Genomic DNA, 16,745 nt, shown 5'->3' on the forward strand with positions numbered 1-16,745 from the left:
GACCTTTAGGGTCATGATTTATTTTGGTTCCTACGGACATGCTCTAAGTCAGGAAAACTGAGGTCTCCTCCCACTTCCAAAGGATCTGCATCTCCAATGATTTATCCACCTCAAGTCAGAGTCAAACTCATTTCTCAAGATTTTCTTTAGCATTGGACAGTTGGCTCACTGTTGAAAAGAAGCTCTACCAAAATGTGTTTATACACACTTATATTCCCAGAGAGTTCATGGTCAAATCCACAGGACAATTTTCCTTGCTTCTTCAACTGTCCTAATGCCCATGCAGAGGAGGAGACAGTTCATGGGAAATAACCTATCTCTGGGCTCACAAAGTCTCCTTGAGCTCTGGAATGAGGACTGTACCTCCAGGAATCAACTACTCTTTAAAGGGAGAAAAATTAGAAGCAAAAAAACTCACCCCTGGTACTCGACAAAATAGTATATTATTTCTCCAGGCACAATCACTGGGCTCCACGTCAAGAGATGCTTCATGTTGGTTGATTGTACAGAGAGGTTCTGAGGGGCAGGCAGGACGGTCACTCCATCTGGGTTTGAGGCATTTAGACAGGCTGACATGTGGGTTCGTATCAGAGGAATGTCACAGCTTCAAATTAGTTTCTAATGAAAGGCCTCACATGTTAATGAATGAGAAACAATTCTAATTTCATCATACTTGTGTTGATGTTAAATGTTTGCTATCGTCATTGTAATTCTGCCTTTGGTGATAAATGGCATATTAACATTAATAATAATAATGGCTAATATTATGAGTACTTACTATGTTCTATCTAGGCCACATGGTAGATTGTTACATGATTATCTCATTTAATCTTCATGATCATAATCTTCATGAGGTAAGGACCATTGGTTTCTCCATTGTACAAATGAGAAAACTGAAGCACATTATTTGCAACTTTTCTGTCAGATCCACCTAGATGCAGGCCTTGGCTCTGCCACTTATGAACCATGTGACCAAACCAATGCAGGCTCCTGCCACTTTCTCATTACCTCCTTCTCCGCTACTGCCATCCTCGGGGACGAAAACACATCCCTTCACATCCCCCAAGAAGCCAAATGGGGCATCAGCTGCCAGCTGGGAAGTGCAGGTTCAGGTCTGCTGTGGAAGGAGTCCAATCCAGAAGGGCACCAAGCCAGATCAGAGGCTCCACCAGGCAGACCACAGGACCCTAAGCCAGGTGGGACCCACACATCTCCTCACACAGGTGTGTGTGGTGTGCCCAGAGTGTGCCCAGAGTGGGTCTGCAGTTTTCACGCAGAATCAAAGAGACCTGTGGAAATGAACCTGCACTCCTAAGGAGGTGGGCAGTCCTGGGGTCCATCCTTGCATGCAGCCCAGGGTGCAGTCTGGATCTTCTGTTATGGCCCTTCTCCTCCCACTTTTACACACTTCTCTTTTAATGCCTAACACCTGCCTCCCTTTGCTGTTACAACTGCAGTGATAACATCGATAACAGTGTGGGAGGAATGGGGGCCCTCACCCGGGGTCTTTTCATCTCTGTGCCTGTCTCCAGATTGGCACCTGTTGTTCGTTATCAAGCCCTGTGACCACGAGGGGATGGGGAGCTGCTGGGGACATCCCGCCTGATGCCCTTTCTTCTCTGATGTAGGACCCTGGTGATACACCTCCATCTCAGTCACAGCATCCATAGCCTGCCCTGCAAGGAAACACCTGGGGTACCCATAGGGAGGCTTTCTACCCTCCCCACTCAACTTTGCAATCACCCAAGGGGTGAAAAGGAAAAGAGCCAGCTGCAGTGGGATGGCACAGGAGGGTGGAGCATGGTCCTCTCCAACATCCTTCCTCTGGTAAAGTATACAACACATTTCTCTAGTCAGATATATGGGTATTATATAGCTATGTCAATATACAACTATAATTAGTGATTTTTAAACTCTCAAAAATTAAATCTCCAGGCCCAGATGCTTTCACTGGAGAATGCCACCAATTATTAAAAAATAAATAAATAAATAAACATCAATATTATACAACCTCTTAAAAAAAAATAGAAGAGAAAAACTTTCCAACTTATTTTATGAAGCAAGCATTACCCTGAAACCATAATCAGACAAAGATAGTGTGTGTTTTTAAAAACAAAAACAAAACCCAACAGAACAATATATCTCATGCACTTAGATGCAAAAATCTTCAACAAAATACCAGCAATACAAATTCAATAATGTATAAAAAGATCATACACCATGACCAAGTGGGATTTATTCCAGGTATGCAAGGTTAGTTCAACATTTGAAAATCAATTAATGTAATCCACCATATCAATAAACTAAAGAAGAAAAATCACAGTCAATAAAATCTAACACTCATTCATGAAGTAAAAAAGAAAACATCTCTCTTCAAGTTAAGAACAGCAGGGAGTTATCTCAATTTGATAAAGATCATCTATAAAAAACCTACAGCTAGTATCTTACTTAATGGCGAAAGACTAAACGCTTTCCCCCTAAAATCAGGAACAAGGTAAGGATGTTTACTCTCATCACTTTTATTCAACATAGTACTGAAAGTTGTAGCAACTGCCATAAGGCAAACAAAAGATGTAAAAGGCTTTACAGATTGGAAATGAAGCAATGAAACTCCTCCTGTCTGCAGTAACATGATAGGCTATATAGAAAATCCCAGGGAATTGGGGTACCTGGCTGGCTCAGTCAGTAGATCATGCAACTTTGGATCTCAGGATTGTGAGTTTGAACCCCACACTGGGTGTTAGGAATACTTAAAAAAAATAAAAGCAGAAAGAAAGAAAGAGAGAGAGAAAGAAAGAGAGAGAGAAAGAAAGAAAAAAGAAAGAAAACCCCACGTAATCTACAAAAAACAAGACAAAACAAAAACTTCCTAAAACTAATAACTGAGTTCAGCAAATTCATAGGATACAAGATAAACAAAAAATTAATTGTACTTCTACATATTAACAATGAACACTTACACACCAAAGTTAGAAATACTATTGACAATCACTCAAAAAAAAAGAAAAAAGAAAAAAGAAAAAGAAATACTTAGGTATAAACCTAGCAAAACATATCTAGGATTTGTATGGAAAAAACTCCACAATGCTGGTGAAAGATTTCAAAGAAAATCTAAATAAATGGAGAGACATACTGTGTTGATGGATGGGGCAATTCAACATAATTAAAATGGTAATTTCCCCCAAATTGATATACAGGTTTAATGTAATTCCTATCGAAACCCATCAAGGGTTTTTGTAGATATATAGACAAGTTTTTTCTAAAATACATAAAAGGTAAAGGAACTAGAATAATTAAGACAATTTTGAAAAATAATAAAACGAGAGGAATAAATCTACCCAATTTCAAGACTTACAGTAATTGAGACTATATGGTTTGGCAAAAAAAAAAAAAAAAAAAAAAATAGACACTTAGATCAATGAAACACAATAGAGGTCCCAGAAATAGACCTACATAAATATGCTCAAATGATTTTTGGCAAAGGTACAAAAGTAATTCAGTAGAAGAAGGATAGCTTTTTCAACAAACAATACTAGAGCAATACGACATCTGTAAGACAAATAATAATTCTAATAAATCCCAGCCTAAATTCCACACCTTATTTAAAAATGAACTCAAAATGGATCATAGACTTAATGTAAAATGTAAAACTCTAAAACTTTTAAGAAAAAACATTAAGAAAATTTTCAGGGCCAAGCAAAGAGTTGATACCAAAAGCAAGATTCATAAAAGGAAAAATTTATAATTTAACATTATCAAAATTAAAACCCTTTGCTCTGCAAAAGAACCTATTAAAAGAATGAGAAGAGAGGCTACAGAGTGGGAGAAAATCTTTGCAAGCTACGTAGCTCACAAAGGACTCATGTCTAGAACATATAAAGAACTCTCAAAATTCAATAGTATAAAAGCAAATAATAATTAGAAAATGGGCAAAAGACATGAAGAGACATTCCACTGAAGAGTACATACAGATGGCAAAAAAGTACATGAACAGATGTTCAACATCCTTAGCTATTAGGAAAATGCAAATTAAAACCACAATAAAATAGCACTATACAGCTATCAGAATGGCTAAAATTTAAAAAAAAAAGCCTGGTGAGGATGCAGAGAAACTGGATCACTTACACATTGCTGGTAGGAATGTAAAATGGTATTAGCCACTCTGGAAAATATGTTAGCAGTTTCTTATAAAACTAAACTTGTGATTATTATATAACCCAGCAATTTCACTCTTGGGCATTTATTCCAAAGAAATGAAAACTTATATCACAAAAGATCTGCACATAAATGTCCATAGACAAACTGGAATTAGCTCATACGTCCTTCAAGAGCTAAATAGTTAAACAAACTATAGTATATCCATCCATGGAATACTATTCAGCAATAAAAAGGAACAAACTAATGATACACAAAACAACTTAGGGAATCTCCAAGGAATTTTGCTGAATGAAAAAAGCTAATCCCAAAAGTTACATACTATATGATTCTATTTATATAACATTTTTGAAATGATAAAATTTTAGAAATTGAGAATAGATTAGTGGTTACCAGGGGTTAGTAACAGTGGGGAAGGGAAAGCGGTAAGAGGGAGGTGGGTATAGTTATAAAAGGCAACAGAAGTTATCATTGTGATGTTGGAAAAGTTCAGTATGTTAACTGTGGTGGTAAATACACAAAGCTATATACACAAATGAGTACAAGTCAAACTGGAGAAATCAGAATAAGATGGGATTATATCAATGATGTCAAAATCCTGGTTGTGATATTGTGCTATCATTTTGCAAAATACCACTGGGGGAACCTGAGCTCCCTGTATTATTTCTTATAATTTCATATGAATCCAGATTTTCCTCAACAAATTTTCAATTAAAAAATACAACTATGAAGTCATCACACCTAAAAAAATTGTATTAATTATGATTATCTGAATGACAGGATATATTTTAAAAGATCATGATGGGATAAACTCAATATGAAATGTACCTAGGAAAAACAAATAAATAAAGTTCTACAATTCGATCCAGTCAATTAAATCAGTGACGGCGACCTGTTTAGGGAGAGTGACCTGATGATTAGGGCACTCAAGGATTTAAGCAACACACCCTGAGGTTGAATTACTGGGTATGTCTTTCTTCATGTGGGGGCGCCCAGGCGGGAAAACAGCAAAAGATGTTCCAACTTTTAGGTGGCCCCATTATGTTAATGCAATAATTTGCACTTGCGTTACTCTCTTCTACTTGTGAATTTCCAAATCTAACTTGATTATGGGCAAAATACTCAGTGTCATTCCTGTATCAAAATGAAAACTGCTGCTTCTTGAGGCACCTGGGTGGCTCAGTTGGTTAAGCATCTGCCTTCAGCTCAGGTCATGATCTCAGGGTCCTGGGATCGCAGGTCCACTTATACACAGATCTCTTTTGATAAATACAGTACAATACTATAATGTATTCTCTCTTATGGCTTTCTTAATGACATTTTCTTTTTTCTAGTTTACTTCATTATAGAATAGAGGATATAATACATATAGCATTCAAAATATGTGTTAATCAACGGTTTATGATAAGACTTGGTAAGACTTCTGGTCAATAGCAGCCTATTAGTAATTAAGTTTTGGAGAATTCAAAAGCTATATGGGAGGGCACCTGGGTGGCTCATTGGTTAAGCATCCGACTCTTGATTCCGGCTTAGGTCATGATCTCAGGGTGGTGAGATCAAGCCCCAAGTGGGGCTCCATGCTCAGCAGGGAGTCTGCTTCTCTCTCTCTCTATCTCTCTCTCTCTGCTCCTACCTTTGCTCGTGTGCTCTCTCTCTAAAATAAATAAATAAAATCTTTTTTAAAAATCTAAAAAAAAAGTTACAATGGATTTTTTATTGCACCAGGATTGGTGTGTTGTTCAAGGCTCCACTGTATAGGCAAGGGGAAAGAGGAGAGTAAACTTCAAGTGTGAGCAGGAAGGACAGACTAGCCACAGCAAGGAGGGTAACAAACCTGGAAGAATTACATCTTCAGCCACGTTGGATGAGGGTTCTCACCAGAGTTGGAGAGAGATGCTGGAACCCTCTGTATAATCTTTTGGTTCCTTGTAAATATTTGTGCTTTTGTTCCTATAGAACATTGTCCTTTTCTCATTCTAGCAGTCTGACTCAAGTATCTTAAGAAAGATCACTGGGTGGAGCTCCTTTGGGTGTTTCCAACAGGGACTTGAGCCTGGTGACAGTGACCTATTAAGATTCAGTGTGGGCAAAACTAAGCAACATATTTTGCACAGAGCTTCATTCACAGTGCTGATCTCTCTCTCTTGCAGCTTATTAAGTGTTCTATTGCTGTTGTAACAAATTACCACAAATTTAGCATCTTGTAAAACAACACAGATTTATTATATTACAGTTCTGTAGGTCAGAAGTCTGACACAGGTCTCCAGGAGCCTGTGAGTTGGCAGGACTGCATTTCTTTTAGAAGCTCCGGGGAAGAATCTGTTTCTTTGACATTCCAGCTTCTAGAGGCCGCCTACATTCCTGCTCAAGGCCCCCGTCCTCCATCTTCAAAGTCAACAATGGCTGATTGAATCCCTTTCATGCTTCAAATTTCTCCTGCCTTCTCTTCTGTCTTCCCATCTCTCTCTCACTGCATCCAGAAAAGGTTCTCAGTTTTTAAGGACCCATGTATTAGATTGGGCCCACCCTGATAATCCAGGATAATCTCCCCATCTCAAGATCCCATACTTAATATTAGTCACATCTTTAAAATTCCTCTTTCCAGGGGCACCTGGGTGGCTCAGTCGGTTAAGTGTCTGCCTTTGGCTCAGGTCATGATCCCAGGGTCCTGGGATCAAGTCCTGCGTCAGGCTCCCTGCTCAGTGGGGCCTGCTTTTCCCTTTCCCCCTGCCCCACCCTCCCCCCCCTCATGCTCTCTATTTCTCTCTCTCAATAAAATTCCTTTTTCTGGGGCGCCTGGGTGGCTCAGTTGTTAAGTGTCTGTCTTTGGCTCAGGTCATGATCCCAGGGTCCTGAGATCAAGCCCCACATGGGGCTCCCCACTCCCCAGGAAGCCTGCTTCTCCCTCCCCCACTCCCCCTGCTTGTGTTCCCTCTCTCGCTGTGTCTCTCTCTGTCAAATAAATAAATAAAATCTTTTAAAAAAAAATTCCTTTTTCCATGGAAGGTGACATAGCACAGGTTCCAGTAATTAGAGCATGCACATCTTTGGAGAACCATTTTTCTGCCTACAACATGGGGCTTGCACTATAGAGGATATTGGTACTATAAACTGACACTATGTGCTCAAATTTCTTCCTCAAACATAGTCAATTATTGCAAGAGAATTACTTTGTATGTGACCAGAAGAAGAAAAGACCAATGCTGAACTAGGACATGGCTGCTAAGCAGGCTGCTGGTACCACTTGCTGCTTGAGTAATTAATGCCTACATCCCAGCTTCAAAAGGTGTGTAAATTCATGCTTCAGGAAAGTGATAGAATACTTCATGGTCTTAAAGTACAGTCTTTGGATCAGCAGCATCACATTACCCAGAAGTTTATTAGAAATACAGACTCTCAGGGTGCTTGGGTGTCTCAGTTAGTTAAGCATCAGACTCTTAATTTCAGCTAAGGTCATGATCTCAGGGTTGGGAGGTCAAGCCCTGCGTCCAGTCCCCCAAGTCGGGCTCCATGCTCAACGGAGAGTCTTCTTCTCTCCCTTTCCCTCTGCCCCTCCCACCATCCTCAAATAAATAAATAAATATTAAAAAAAAAAAAAGAAAGAAAGAAATATAGACTCTGAGGCGCAACCTATGCATTACTGAACCAGAATCTGCATTTTAACAAGATCCCCAGGTAATTCATATGCACATTAAAGTTTGAGAAACATGGGTCCAGAAGCCATTCTCAAACTTGGCTGCCCATTAGAATCACTAGAGAAATAGTTTTGTTTTGTTCCTTAAGTCTTATTTTATTTTTTAAAAGATTTTATGTATTTATTTTGAGAGAGAGAGAGCACGGGGGGAGTGGCAGGGGCAGAGGGAGAGGGAGAATCTCAAGCTGACTCCACACTGAGCGCAGAGCCTGATGCAGGGCTCGATTCCAGGACCCTAAGATAATGACCTGAGCCGAAATCAAGAGTCCAATGCTAACTGACTGAGCCATGCAGGCTCCCCTGTTAAGTTTTATTTTTAAATAATTTCAGACTTAGGGGCACCTGGGTGGCTCAGTCGGTTGGGCATCTGGCTCTTGGTTTCAGCTAGGGTCATGATCTCAGGGTCATGGCATTGAGCCTCCCAGTGGGCTCCCTGTTCAGCGGGTAGTCAGCTTGAAAGATTCTCTCCCTCTGCCCCTCCCCCCACTTGTTCACGTGCTCTCGCTCTCTCTCAAATAAATAAATCTTAAAAAAATAATTTCAGACTTAGAGAAGAGTTGCAAAAATAGTACAGAGAACTCCCATATACCCTCTACTTCAGCCTTCCATGTATACATAATCATAACATAATATGAAAATTAAGATATTAACATTGGTACACTATCATTAATGAAGCTTCAGTCTTCATTTAAATGTGACCAGTTTTCCCCCTAATGTCCTTTCTTTTTTCCTAGGAACCAATCCAGGATCCCACATTTGGTTATCATATCTAGTTAGTCTCCTCCAATCTGTTCTCAGTCTTTGTCTTTGTGATCTTACCTTTAAGAGTACTAGTCACAGGGGCACCTGGGTGGCTCAGTCGTTAAGCGTCTGCCTTCGGCTCAGGTCATGATCCCAGGGTCCTGGGATCGAGCCCCGCATCGGGCTCCCTGCTCGGCGGGAAGCCTGCTTCTCCCTCTCCCACTCCCCCTGCTTGTGTTCCCTCTCTCAGTCTCTCTTTCTGTCAAAATAATAAAAATCTTAAAAAAAAAAAAAAAAGAGTACTAGTCAGGGAGAAGAATCCAAAATCTCGGAGGAGGAGGAGACCTTAATTTCGTCTGGTCCCAGGGAATTCAGCTAGATAGCTATCAAATCATTCTGAACACCTGCTAACTCAATCGGAGATCAAAGAAAAGAACAGCAGAAATTCTATGAACAGAAAAGCGACCACTTTCTGGAAGGTAAGACGTTCAGAGAAGTGAATCTGAGGTGATATTTGGGAAGATAGACCGATGGGGGAGGGAGCCAGCTACTGGCAAGTGATAGAGCAGCAGAGCACAAAATCGGAACTTTGAGAAGTCTGCTCCAGTTTGGGACATCACTCAGGCAGCTAAGGGTGGGGGGGGGGGGCTCGCTGGGACAGTGGGTCTCAGGATCCTCAGGGTCACAGAAAGACCAGGGGTGCCTGAGGTGTGGCAGAGCTCCCAGGTATCAGAGCAGGGAAGCTGGCTGCAAAGAGTGAGCCCAGGAGTGGGCTCTCAGTTCACCATAGCCATAAACCTAGATCATGGCAGAACCGAGGAGACCCTACTTCCTCCCCTGGGAGGAGCAGCCTGGGAGTGCGCTGCAGGAATCTGCTGGGTTTGGAAACTCCAAGGGGTCACGTGCCTGAGATAGAAATGCTTGGTCACAGGCCAGAGAAGCACAGAGTGCGGCGGGAGACCAGGGAGAGAGAGAAAACTGAGGGCTCACTGAGGGGTGGGGCCCCGGGCTCTTGGCTCCTCCAGGGCCAGAGACTGGGAAGCCACCGTTTTCATTCTTGTCCTCTAAAGCTGCACGGAGAAAGCCTTCAGGGAACAAAAGCCACATAGAGCAAACCAGAGAAGCTTACTTAGCCTAGCCCCTGGCAAGGGTGGTTCAGTTCCGCCCAGGGCAAAGACATTTGAGAATCACTGCAATAGGCCCCTCCCCCAGAAGATCAGCAAGAACAGCCAGCCAAGACCAAGTTTACCAATCAATGAGAACGGCAGAACTCCAGCACTAGGGGAATACTGCACATAGAAATCATAGCTTTTTTCCCATGATTCTTTAATCTTTCAACTTTAATTTTTTTAATTTTCTTTATTTTTTAATTTTTCTTCTCCCCTTTTCAATGAGCTTATTTTATCAACTCCTTTTTAAAATCTCTTTTAATTTTCATTTTTGCATTTACATTCTATCCCTTCATTGTATTTAATCTTATTTAAGTTTTTCTTTCTTTAAAATTTTGGGATGCAGTTTCTTCTAACAGACCAAAATACACCAAAAATCTAGTATATGGCTCTGTTCTATTCACCCACCTGATCATATTCTCTTTTTTTTTCTTCTTCCTTTTTTTTTTTTTGTTCAATTCTTTTTAATTTTCATCTTTACAGTTACATTCTATCCTTTCAATGTATTTAATTTTATTTTTGTATATAGAAGTGTTTCTTTCTTTACAATTTTGAGATGTAGTTTCCTCTAACAAACTGACCAAAATACACTCAGGAGTTAGTGTATTGCTCTGTTCTGTTCACCTGTCTGTTTATATCCTTTCTTTTTTTTATTATTGTTGTTGTTCTTTTTCTCTTTTGATTTTCTTGTCTTTTAATTTCCATTTTTACAGTTACATTCTATCCTTTCATTGTATTTAATTTTATTTTTGTACATATATAAGTTTTTCTTTCTTTATAACTTTGGGATCTGTTTTCTAAAAAACAGACCAAAATATACAGAATCCAGTGTATTGCTCTATTCTGCTCACCTGTCTGATTAAATTCTTCTTTTTCCTCCCAGTTTTGGGTCTCTTCTGATTTGTTTAGTGCATATTTCTCTGGGGTCGCTGTTGCCATTTTAGTATTTTGTTCTCTTGTTCATCTATTCTTCTCTGGACAGAATGACAAGATGGACAAACTCAACTCAAAAAAGAGAAGAAGAGGCAGTACTGACTGCCAGGGACCTAATCAGTATGGACATTAGTAAGATGTCGGAACCAGAGTTCAGAATAATGATTATAAAGATACTAGGTGGGCTTGAAAAAAGCATAGAAGACACTAGAGAATCCCCTTCTGGAGAAATAAAAGAACTAAAATCTAAACAAGTCAAAATCAAAAAGGCTATTAATGAGGTGCAATCAAAAATGGAGGCTCTAACTGCTAGGATAAATGAGGCAGAAGAGAAAATTAGTGATATAGAACACCAAATGATGGAAAATAAAGAAGCTGAGAAAAAGAGAGATAAACAACTACTGGATCACGAGGGCAGAATTCGAGAGATAAGTGATACCATAAGATAAAACAATATTAGAATAATTGGGATCCCCAAAGAAGAAGAAAGAGAGAGAGGGGCAGAAGGTATATTGGAGCAAATTATAGCAGAGAACTTCCCTAATTTGGGGAAGGAAACAGGCATCAAAATCCAGGAGGCACAGAGAACCCCCCCAAAATCAATAAAAATAGGTCAACACCCCGACATCTAATAGTAAAACTTACGAGTCTCAGAGACAAAGAGAAAATCCTGAAAGCAGCTTGGGAGAAGAGATCTGCAACCTACAATGGTAGGTTTATTAGATTGGCAACAGACCTATCCACAGAGACTAGTAGGCCAGAAAGGACTGGCATGATATATTCAGGGTGCTAAATGAGAAAAATATGCAGCCAAGAATACTTTATCCAGCTAGGATGCCATTCAAAATAGGAGTGATAAAAAGCTTTCAGGACAAACAGAAACTAAAAGAATTTGTGATCACCAGACCACAAATACAATAAATATTGAAAGGGGTCCTCTAAGCAAAGACAGAGACCAAAACTAACATAGACCAGAAAGGAACAGAGACAATATACAGTAACAGTCACCTTACAGGCAATACAATGGCACTAAATTCATATCTCTTAATAGTTACTCTGAATGTAAATGGGCTAAATGTCACAATCAAAAGACGAAGGGTATCAGACTGGATAAAAAAGCAAGACCCATCGATATGCTCTCTGCAAAAGACTCATTTTAGACCCAAAGACACCTCCAGATTTAAAGTGAGGGGGTGGAAAATCATTTACCATGCTAACAGACTTTATCAAAAGAAAGCTGGGGTGGCAATCCTTATATTAGACAAATTAGATTTTAAACCAAAGACTGTAATAAGAGATGAGGAAGGACAGTATATCATAATTAAAGTGTCTATCCAATAAGAGGATCTAACAATTGTAAATATTTATGCCCCTAACATGGGTGCAGCCAATTATTTAAGCCAATTAATAACAAAATCAAAGAAACATATTGATAATAATACAATAATAGTAGGGGACTTTAACACCCCAATCACTGCAATGGACAGATCATTTAAGCAGAAGATCAAGGAAATAAGGGCTTTGAATGACACACTGGACCAGATGGACTTCAAAGATATATACAGAGCATTCCATCCTAAAGCAACAGAATACCCATTCTTCTCGAGGGTAAATGGAACATTCTCCAGAATAGATAACATCCTGGGTCATAAATCAGGTCTCAACCAGTATCAAAAGATTGGGATCATTCCCTGCATATTTTTGGATCACAGTGCTTTGAAACTGGAACTCAAGTCACAAGAGGAAAGTTGGAAAAAACTCAAATACATGGAGACTAAAGAGCATCTTACTAAAGAATGAATGGGCCAACCAGGAAATTAAAGAAGAGTTAAAAAAAATTCATGGAAACAAATGAAAATGAAAACACAACTGTTCAAAATCTTTGGGATGCAGCAAAGGCAGTCCTAAGAGGAAAGTATATAGCACTACAAGCCTTTCTCAAGAAACAAGAAAGGTCTCAAATACACAACCTAACCCTACACCTAAAGGAGCTGGCGAAAGAACAGCAAATAAAGCCTAAACCCAGCAGAAGAGAAATAATAAAGATTAGAGCAGAAATCAATGAAATAGAAACCAAAAGAACAGTACAACAGATCAACAAAACTAGGAGCTGGTTCTTTGAAAGAATTAATAAGATTGATAAACCTCTGGCCAGACTTATCAAAAAGAAGAGAAAGGACCCAAATAAATAAAACCATGAATGAAAGAGGAGCGATCACAACAAACACTGAAGAAATACAAACAATTATAAGAACATATTATGAGCAACCGTATGCCAACAAATTAGGCAATCTGGAAGAAATGAATGCATTCCTAGAGACATATAAACTACCAAAACTGAACCAGGAAGAAATAGAAAACCTGAACAGAACCATAACCATCAAGGAAATTGAAGCAATCATCAAAAATGTCCCAACAAACAAGAGTCCAGGGCCAGATGGCATCCCAGGGGAATTCTACCAAACATTTAAAGAAGAATTAATACCTATTCTTCTAAAGCTGTTTCCAAAAACAGAAATGGAAGGAAAACTTGCAAACTCTTTTTATGAGGCCAGCATTACCTTGATCCCCAACCCAGCTAAAGACCCCATCAAAAAGGAGAATTACAGACCAATATCCCTGATGAACATGGATGCAAGATACTACCCAATAGGATCCAACAGTACATTACAAGGATTATTCACCCTACCAAGTGGGATTTATTCCTGGGCTGCAAAGCTGGTTCAACATCCGCAAATCAATCAATGTGATACACTACATAAATAAAAGGACAAGAATCGTATGATCCTCTCAATAGATGCAGTAAAAGCATTTGACAAAGTACAGCATCCTTTCTTGATTAAAACTCTTCACAGTGTACATACCTCAATATAAAAGCCATCTATGAAAATCATTCACAATAGGGAAAAGCTGAGAGCTTTTCCCCTAAGGTCAGGAACGTGGCAGGGATGTCCAGTATCACCACTGCTGTTCAACATAGTACTAGAAGTCCTAACTTCAGCAATCAGACAACAAAAAGAAATAAAAGGCATCCGAATTGGCAAAGAAGAAGTCAAACTCTTACTCTTTGCAGATGCCATGATACTCTATGTGGAAACTCAAAAGACTCCACCCCAAAATTGCTAAAACTCATACAGGAATTCAGTAAAGTGGCAGGATATAAAAATCAATGCACAGAAATCAGTTGCATTTCTATATACCAACGAGACAGAAGAAAGAGAAACTAAAGAGTCAATCCCATTTACAATTGCACCCAAAACCATAAGATACCTAGGAATAAACCTAACCAAAGAGGGAAAGGATCTGTACTCAGAAAACTATAGGACACTCATGAAAGAAATTGAGGAAGACACAAAGAAATGGAAAAACATTCAATGCTCATGGATTGGAAGACAAATATTGTTAAAATGTCTAATGCTACCTAGAGCAATCTACATATTCAAAATACCATCAACTTTTTTCAAAAAAATGGAACAAATAATCCTAAAATTTGTATGGAACCAGAAAAGACCCCGGATAACCAGAGGAATGTTGAAAAAGATGGTGGCATCACAATTCCGGATTTCAAGCTCTATTACAAAGCTGTAATCATCAAAACAGTATGGTACTGGCACAAAAACAGACACATAGATCAATGGAACAGATTAGAGAACCCAGAAATGGACCCTCAAGCTCTACAGTCAACTAATTTTTGACAAAGCAGGAAAGAATGTCCAATGGAAAAAAGACAGTCTCTTCAATAAATGATGTTGGGAAAACTGGACAGCCACATGCAGAAGAATGAAACTGGACCATTTTCCTACACCATACACAAAAATAGACTCAAAATGGATGAAAGACCAAAATGTGGGACAGGAATCCATCAAAATCCTTGAGGAGAACACTGGCAGCAACCTCTGTGACATTGGCCGCAGCAACTTCTTGCAAGACACGTCTCCAAAGGCAAGCGAAACAAAAGCAAAAATGAACTATTGGGACTTCATCAAGATAAAAGCTTTTGCAAAGCAAAGGAAACAGTCAACAAAACCAAAAGACAACTGACAGAATGGGAGAAGATATTTGCAAATGACATATCAGATAAAGGGCTAGTATCCAAAATCTATAAAGAACTTATCAAACTCAACACCCAAAGAACAAATAATCCAATCAAGATGACATGAACAGACATTTCTGCAAAGAAGACTTCCAAATGGCCAAGAGACACATGAAAAAGTGCTCAACATCACTCGGCAACAGGGAAATCCAAATCAAAACCTCAATGAGATACCACCTCACACCAGTCAGAATGGGTAAAATTAACAAGTCAGGAACTGACAGATGTTGGCGAGGATGCGGAGAAAGGGGAACCCTCCTACACTGTTGGTGGGAATGCAAGCTGGTGCAGCCACTCTGGAAAACAGTATGGAGGTTCCTCAAAAAGTTGAAAGTAGAGCTACCCTACGACCCAGCAATCGCACGACTGGGTATTTACCCCAAAGATACAAATGTTGTGATCCGAAGGGGCATGTGTAGCCCAGTGTTTATAGCAGCAATGTCCACAATAGCCAAACTACAGAAAGAACCCAGATGTCCAACAACAGATGAGTGGATAAAGAAGACACACACACACACACACACACACACACACACACACACACACACACAGGAATATTATGCAGCCATCAAAAATGAAATCTCAGGCGCCTGGGTGGCTCAGTTGTAAAGCGTCTGCCTTCAGCTCAGGTCATGATCCCAGGCTCCTGGGATCAAGTCCCACATCGGGCTCCCTGCTCGGCAGAAAGCCTGCTTCTCCCTCTCCCACTCCCCCTGCTTGTGTTCCTGCTCTTGCTATCTCTCTCTCTGTCAGATAAATAAATAAAATCTTTAAAAAAAAAAAAATGAAATCTCACCATTTGCAACAACATGGATGGAACTCGAGGGTATTATGCTAAGTGAAATAAATCAGTCAGAGAAAGACAATTATCATATGATCTCACTCATGTGAGGATCATAGGGGAAGAGAGGAAAAAATAAAACAAGACAAAATCAGAGAGGGAGACAAACCGTAAGAGACTCTTAATTTCAGGAAACAAGCTGAAGGTTGCTGGAGGGGAGGGGGGTAGGGGAATGGGGTAACTGGGTGATGGACGTTGGGGAGGGCACATGATATAATGAGCACTGGGTATTATATAAGACTGATGAATCACAGGCCTGAACCCCTGAAACAAATAATACATTATATGTTAATTTTAAAAGAGTAGTAGTCAGTTGTTTTGTAGAATATTCCTCAGTTTGAGTTTGTCTGATATTTTCCCATAATTTGACTGAGGTAATACATTTTTAGCATGTATTCACAGGGAGTACATGACGTTAATGTCTTATTGCAGGTGATGTTAACCTTGGTCACTTGGTTAAGGTGGTGTCTCTACTATAAAAGTTACCATTTTCCCCCTTTATAATTAATAAATAACTTAGGGGACATACTTTGACACTGTGTGAATATTCTGCTTCTCAAACTTTTATCCATTAATTTTAGCACTTACTAGTGGCTATTATTGCAACAATTATTGCTGTGATGTTCTAATTAACCATGATTTACTATTTATTAATTGGAATTCTGTAAGGAAGAGCTGTTCCTTCTCCACTATTTATTCACTCATTTATTGATTCATTCATTCATTCAACTACTTATATTAGTATGGGGTCATGAATATTTATTTTATTCTATTGTTACTTTGTTAAATTATTCCAGCTTTGGCCATTGGGAGCTCTTTCAGATTGTTTTTTTGTTTGTTTTGTTTTGTTTTTTAAGATTTTATTTATTTATTGGACAGAGAGAGAGCACAAGCAGGGTGAGTGGCAGAGGGAGAGGGAGAAGCAGGCTACCCGCTGAGCAGGAAACCCGATATGGAGCTCTATCCCAGGACCCTGGGATCATGACCCGAGCCGAAGGCAGATGCTTAATGGACTGAGCCACGTAGGTGCCCCTTCAGATTGGTTCTTGTGTCCTTTTTATTTACTCCCACTCCTCAATCTCTTTTTACATGTTATTTTTATTAATAGAATTTTTATTT

At 39.4% G+C, this 16,745-nt stretch overlaps 1 protein-coding gene across 1 annotated transcript in view; it reads right to left on the bottom strand.

The window, feature by feature from the left end:
• Positions 1-16,745, bottom strand: part of IL20RB (interleukin 20 receptor subunit beta) — a 41,455-nt gene that overhangs the window by 17,455 nt on the left and 7,255 nt on the right. Inside the window, exon 3 of the mRNA XM_032409166.1 lies at positions 419-545. Coding sequence (XP_032265057.1) covers positions 419-545 — 127 coding nt within the window. The remainder of the gene's footprint in view (positions 1-418; positions 546-16,745) is intronic.

The sequence above is a fragment of the Phoca vitulina genome, unplaced genomic scaffold (genome assembly GCF_004348235.1).
Source record: "Phoca vitulina isolate PV1807 unplaced genomic scaffold, GSC_HSeal_1.0 scaffold10, whole genome shotgun sequence".
In the NCBI taxonomy this organism is placed as follows: domain Eukaryota; kingdom Metazoa; phylum Chordata; class Mammalia; order Carnivora; family Phocidae; genus Phoca; species Phoca vitulina.